The sequence below is a fragment of the Lactuca virosa genome, chromosome 4 (genome assembly GCF_052849685.1).
Source record: "Lactuca virosa cultivar CGN04683 chromosome 4, Lactuca_virosa_CGN04683_v6, whole genome shotgun sequence".
NCBI classification, from domain to species: Eukaryota; Viridiplantae; Streptophyta; class Magnoliopsida; order Asterales; family Asteraceae; genus Lactuca; species Lactuca virosa.
The window spans coordinates 43,061,429-43,067,929 of record NC_136429.1 but is presented as its reverse complement, the minus strand read 5'-3'; the positions used below and the strand labels follow the sequence as shown (position 1 = coordinate 43,067,929).

At 32.8% G+C, this 6,501-nt stretch overlaps 1 protein-coding gene across 1 annotated transcript; it reads right to left on the bottom strand.

The window, feature by feature from the left end:
* Positions 1–4,646: 4,646 nt before the first annotated feature.
* Positions 4,647–5,170, bottom strand: LOC145104354 (uncharacterized). Its single transcript, XM_079041617.1, has 2 exons — positions 4,926–5,170; positions 4,647–4,863 (listed from the first exon to the last, which is right to left on the bottom strand). The coding sequence occupies exons 1-2, from the start codon at positions 5,168–5,170 to the stop codon at positions 4,647–4,649; spliced, it is 462 nt and encodes a 153-aa protein (XP_078897743.1).
* Between the last annotated feature and the right edge of the window lie 1,331 nt (positions 5,171–6,501).

Below are 6,501 nucleotides of genomic sequence, written 5' to 3'. Positions count from 1 at the left end.
GTATCATTCAAGTTTGTGAGGTGTTTGATATTTGGGGAATCGACTTTATGGAACCATTTCCAGCCTCACGAGGTAACAAGTACATCCTATTAGTGGTTGACTATATGTCGAAATGGGCGGGAACGCAAGCTTTACCCACTAATGACACACGTGTTGTCGTTAAATTTCTAAAAAAATGTTATTTTCTTGTTTTGGCATGCCTAGAGCATTAATCAGTGCTCGGGGAACCCACTTTTGCAATTGACAACTTGAAAAGGTGTTACAAAAATATGGTGTACACCATAGGTTTGCAACACCTTATATCCTCAAACAAGTAGGCAAACTGAAATAACAAATTGAGCATTAAAAAGAATACTTGAAAGGTCGGTTGGTAATAATAAAAATGTATGGTCCGACAAGCTTGATGATGCATTGTGGGCGTTTTGAACTTCTTTTGAAACTCCAATTGGTACTACGCCTTATAGGCTAGTTTTTGGTAAAAAATTGTCACCTTCCGGTCGAAATCGAACACAAGGCATTTTGGGATTTGATGAGTTGTAATTTTGAATTAGCCGAATTGTGTACTAACTGATTGATGCCGATGAATGCCTTAAAAGAGTTAAGAAACAAAGCATACACTAACTCTTTGATCTATAAGGACAAAACAAAGAAATGAAATGATGCTAGGTTAAGAGGGAATAATGATTTCGAACCCGGTAAAAAGGTCCTACTTTTCAACTCAAGGATGAAGCTCTTTCTGGGAAACTTGAAGACACGATGGTACATTCCATTCGTGGTGAAAGAAACATTTCAACATGGAGCCATTGAACTATACAAAGGAGATGAGACAACTTTTAAAGTTAATAAGCATAGAGTGAAGCATTACGAAGAAGGAATGCCAAAGGAAGAAAAGGAAGGAGAGGACATGGTCCTAGATGAAACCGCTACAACGTAGAGAGGGAAGGAGTCCAACTCAAGACTCCTCAAAAAGTAGCGCTTACGGGAGGCAACTCGTGGTTTGCATTTTCTTTTCTTTTCGTCCACATTTACCCATTCAACTTGTTAAACTATACACATTTAGTCTTATGAACGGCTACTCCAGATTAGCCGGTAAAAATAACTTAATAGGGTAATATATTTCTCACTTTGTACACATTTAGTCCTTAATGTTTTTGTACAAATTTAGTCCTTAATATATTTTTTTGTTGCAAAATAAGTCATTTTTGTTTTTGTACTCATTTAGTACTTATGAATGATTTCTTTAGGTTTTTTTCACGACATCTTACGTGAGACAATCATTAATGAGATGTTTGAGGATTTTGATGCTTATGTCCATCGCGATCTCGACTACTTGGTTACTTAGGTCATGTGTTCTGAACGTCATAACTTATTCATACGATCTCGGATTTTAATGATATTTATATCCATGCGTTCGTATTTTAGTCTACTACAACTTTCGTTTAGATTACTCCAGTAAAAATTAATATATTTTTACTTACTATCTCACATCTGATTACTTATAGTTACACATTCCTTGGATTGTTGGTTATGTATCCTTGTGTATAGAATGTTGCTTAACCGTAGTGATCTGCTAGATTTATGTATATATCCTTGTATGATAGGATGGAGCAATAGTAGTATGTTGGTTAGAGTACCATTAGGCTGGTTATTGTCTAGTGGAGTGTCATAGGGGTTGTATGTAGTCATGTAGGATAGCCTGAGAACTTTTGATCTAGGCTTTCTAGCATGTTCCTTGTTTGGTTATGGCTCTAGAGTAGGATTATCTATTCGAGTGGCTATCTTACCTCTGGTTACGCATTTTATAGAGGTTAGCTAGTAGCGGAGCAGTGTGCTATGATAGGAATAGTAGGCGATAGTGTTTATGTTTTCAGGTTCTATCGTTAATCGTGGGAAGGCGAAGGCATGATTGTACACACTCATCAACAATATTGAGGATTCCGCGTTTCTTATATTACTCTAAATTTCAATAAATGTATTTTGGAATAAACAGTTTTTTTTAGTAATGGATTTATAATTAGGATGTTTTGCCTTATTTAAAAATGAAAATTCTTTGTTGTGAAAATGAGACGTTACACATAAGCATCAACAACCCCACACCTCTCCTCAATGATTGTCCCACGTAAGACATCGTGAGAAAAATCTAAAAAAATCATACATAAGTACTGAATAACTACAAAAACATAAATGACTTATTTTGAAACAAACAAAATATTAAGGACTAAATATATACAAAAATATTAAGGACTAAATGTGTACAAAATGAGAAATATATTACCCTATTAAGTCATTTTTCCTAGCTAACCTAGAGTAACCGGTCATAAAGACTGAATGTGTAGAGTTTAACAAGTTGAAGATGTAAATGTGAACGAAAAATACTCAATAAACAAATATGTACAATTCAAAAAATATATTATCCTTTTAAGTTATTATAATTTTCAAAACAATATCATTTAACATTTCAAACGCACCTTTGTGATGTACTATTCTGTAGGGCCAACTAGAAAATTCAAAACAATATCATTTAAACATTTCAAACGCACCTTTCGAAGTGTGGGCTGCGAAATTGGTGTTTACTGAGGGTTTCTTTCTATGTTTGGCTAATGTATTTAATTGTGAGCATTTTAAAAGTGACAATCTTTATTTTGAAGTGGGCTCTGTAAAATTGGTTGTTATTGAAAGTAGTTCTTTAATGTTTGACTAATTTTATATTGTTTTGTGAATTTTATATCGACTTCTCTATTTTGAAATGGGTCCTACAAAATTGATACTTATGACATTTTATTTTAACGGATGTTAATTAAACTAAATATAGAGTATTTTTTTTTTATAAAAATAACATTTTTTTTTCAGTTTTTAAAAAATAACCATATTTTGATGAATTCTTCATTCCGGACCTTTTGAAATTTTGTAGTGCGCTTTTTTTTTATTTGTATATATTTTTTTTTTCTCAAAGAAACTATTTACATGTTTGAAATATCCATTTAAAGTGTTTAATATCTTAGTTTTTAATAAAATTTCTTAGATTGTTGAGTATGGGCAAATAGAAAGAGCGTTATGGGTGCGGTGACACCTCTTAACGCCGTTACAATAAGGGGACCACCAACCCCTTTCATGTTAATGGATGTTATGGTATGAAATGTTATATAAGGACCACATATAGCAATGCGATATTAATCAATCAAAACCTCTCTCTCTCAACAAGTTATAACATGTCAACACCATTTCCTACATAAATCATATGGTGTTAAGGATGATATGACATGTGAGTTAACACCTTTTTGGTATGATAATATGTTGCTCATACTTAATAGTCTTACTTTAAGTTTATATATATATATATATATATATATATATATATATATATATATATATATATAAGGAAAAGTAAATATACATTACAGCCCCACCTAAGCTTAGATACTAAACCTCATGAAAATACGTCGTTTTACTATATAAAGATTACGGTTAGGAGACTCACTATTAACACTTGAAGATGTAGATTCAAGATCGACGCAATAGTTTTGATAAGGAAGCAAGAATATTGATTATCTTCGACCTCCGTGATAGTGAAAAAAAGTAATGTTCATTAGGGTGAAGTAATAAACGATAATGGAAGAAAGAAAACACGGATGGTAAAACGATAATAGAGGAAATAAATGTTATCGATGATGGTATATTTTACAAGTGAAAACCAAATCGGGTATATTTACTAAGTTAAAATGACATATTTTAGAGGTTTAGTACCTAAGCTTAGGTGGGGCTGTAATGTATATTCCCTATCCCCATATATATATATATATATATATATATATATATATATATATATATATATATATATATATATATATATATATATATATATATATATATTGAACGACAAATCTAACCAACTGACAAACTACTCATTAATTCCATCTATGTTCACGACAAGACTTGAACCTCAACCTCAAAGAGGGAGGGCAACACCGGATACCGTTGGGCTAGAAGCCCTTTGGTGAGTATTTGATGAGTATGAGCAACATGTTAAGGCATGTTATAACATCATTTTGATGGCACCTCACATGTCACATCACCATTGGTGTTATAACACCATTTGGGGAAAATTGTCAACAGGTTATAAAACCATTTCTTTTTTTTTTTCGGTTTATTTTTTAATATTTTTAAAAAGAAAATTATTTTAATGAAAAATGTTATTTAAATAAAACCTATTTTTTTAATTGAACATAACATTTAAAAACTCAAACAAACATTATAAAAAAGAAAAAAAAAATAACATTTTAAAACTAACAAAATACATTAAAAGACGAAAAATATACATTTTTTCCCCTAAATTGACTACTCTTCATCTTCGTTACCATCGTACATATAATCTGTCAGGTCTCTGCGTCTATATTTTTGTGCGTCTTGAATATCAACGACTCTATGTAAATATTTCGTTGTCCCCGGTTGAAATTGCATGTATCTAGGTTTCGTAGGCAAATACTCTACAATATTTCAACATATATCTTCAATAACTATGTTATACATTATGATACATACATACATAATATCTTGTAGAGTGCCTATCTCATATGATCGCATTGCATGTTCAACTATGGGCCACTTCGAATTTAGAACTCTAAAAGCACATTCCACATCCTTACGTGCTACTTCTTTTCTCCTCTTGAAAATTTGTCTCTTGGTTCAACTGGGTGTCGAAATGCTTTCACGAATGTGGAATATGCTGGATATATTCCATCCGTATGGTAATACCCAAACTTATATTCATTTCCATTCACTATGAAATGAGCACCCAGTGCCTTTCCTGATAAAAGATCGTTGAATATCAGTGACTGATCAAGAACGTTGACGTCGTTGTTGGAACTAGCAACCCCAGAATAAGCATGTCAAATACACAAATATTGGGAAGCAACAACCTCTAATACCAACGAAAGCGCTCCATGATGACCAACTGCATATTGGCATTTCTACGCAACGGGACAATTTCTCCATTTCCAGCGTGTGCAATCAATGCTTCATGCATACCCTGAAAACCATGTCTTTCTTCATGTGTCGCATATAGTTGTTGTATATCATTCAATGAATGCTTTCGCAAATAAACGTCACCACATGTTTCAACAACACCTCTTGCAAATCTATATAAACTTTCTCTTGCGGTTCTTTCAGACATTCTCATATAATCGTCAATAAATTAAGGCGACTCCCCTATAGCCATCAACTTAATTGCCGCAACACATTTATGCAAACATGTGAATCCTCACATACCTCTAGCATCATATCTCATTTGGATACATACCTAAACATATATTTACTAGGTAAAAACATTTTTATTTTATCTAAAAACTACATTTAAAATATACAAAAATTTAAAGAAATAATACCTACTTTCCAATACGTTGGCTACCCGTACAAACACACTTTTTCGCAAACGAAACCCTCTTTTGAAATCGCTTGTCTGGTAGACACAATTTTCCGCAAAATAATCATGAACTAGACGTTCATGTCATTCTTTACGATTTCTGTTTAACATCGCACATCTTATTAGTAGAGGAGCTGAATTTGGTTGTAGTAGTACGTCCCTACAATATTCGTACATCGTACTGATGAAGACAACATCATCATCATCATCATGGTTGAACAAGTCAAATATATTCTTTTTTGTAGAAGTATTGAAATTTTATAAAGTATAGAAAAAAATGGTGTGAATGACTTTGAGGGAGAAGATTTGTATTTATTAGTAATATTTTTTTTTTGAAAAGTTGACCGTTAATATGGTTAATGGGCCAAACTAGACTCAATTTTGATTGACTGAAATACATCTTGCAAGATGTTCTCGTTACCAAGAGGGATAACTTAACGACACTGGGGCGGTGTTTAAGCCGTTACCACGACGTTAGGCCAAGTCTACGTTGGCCTTAACGCCTGATAACGGCCCGTACACTCTAGGCTTAATATATTTGTAACTTTTTGTTAGATTTCAGTGAAACCTAAGTTTTTTCTTGAAGTTCTAAAAATATTTATTGTATTTTGGATTTGTTTTTGAAATTTAGAAGATGTTTTTCTATGAACTCCATAAATTCACAGCGTAAGGCTGGTGGGTGTGGGTAACATGTTATCACACTCCAAAGTTGCCACCTCACCAGCCATGTCAAAATGGTGTTATAATACAAATTGAAGCAAATGGACAACATGGTATAACATGAAGTGTGAATGATGTTCCCATGTTATAACATTATGTTAAGAGGAGAGAGAGATAAAAAGATAAATATGTGCAACCAATGAGAAGAAAGAAAGACTCCCGCTACAATATGTTATCACGATAACATCTCTTAACATAACACGAAATAACATGAGAAAGAGGCGGTGTTCCTCATGTTATGTGCCACATAAGCATTGGCCACTCCGTACACTCTAAAAATGCAATCCAAAATATCAAATTTTGTTAGAAAAAATAATTTTTCTTATTTTAACATGGCCCCATTTCAAACCGGTTATCTTATA

Coding starts and splice junctions, on each gene's coding strand:
- LOC145104354 (XM_079041617.1), bottom strand. CDS start 5,170: ATGTCTGAAAGAACCGCAAGAGAAAGTTTATATAGATTTGCAAGAGGT. Junction 4,864..4,925: donor ATCATGGAGCGCTTTCGTTG/GTATTAGAGGTT, acceptor TGGGGTTGCTAG/TTCCAACAACGACGTCAACG.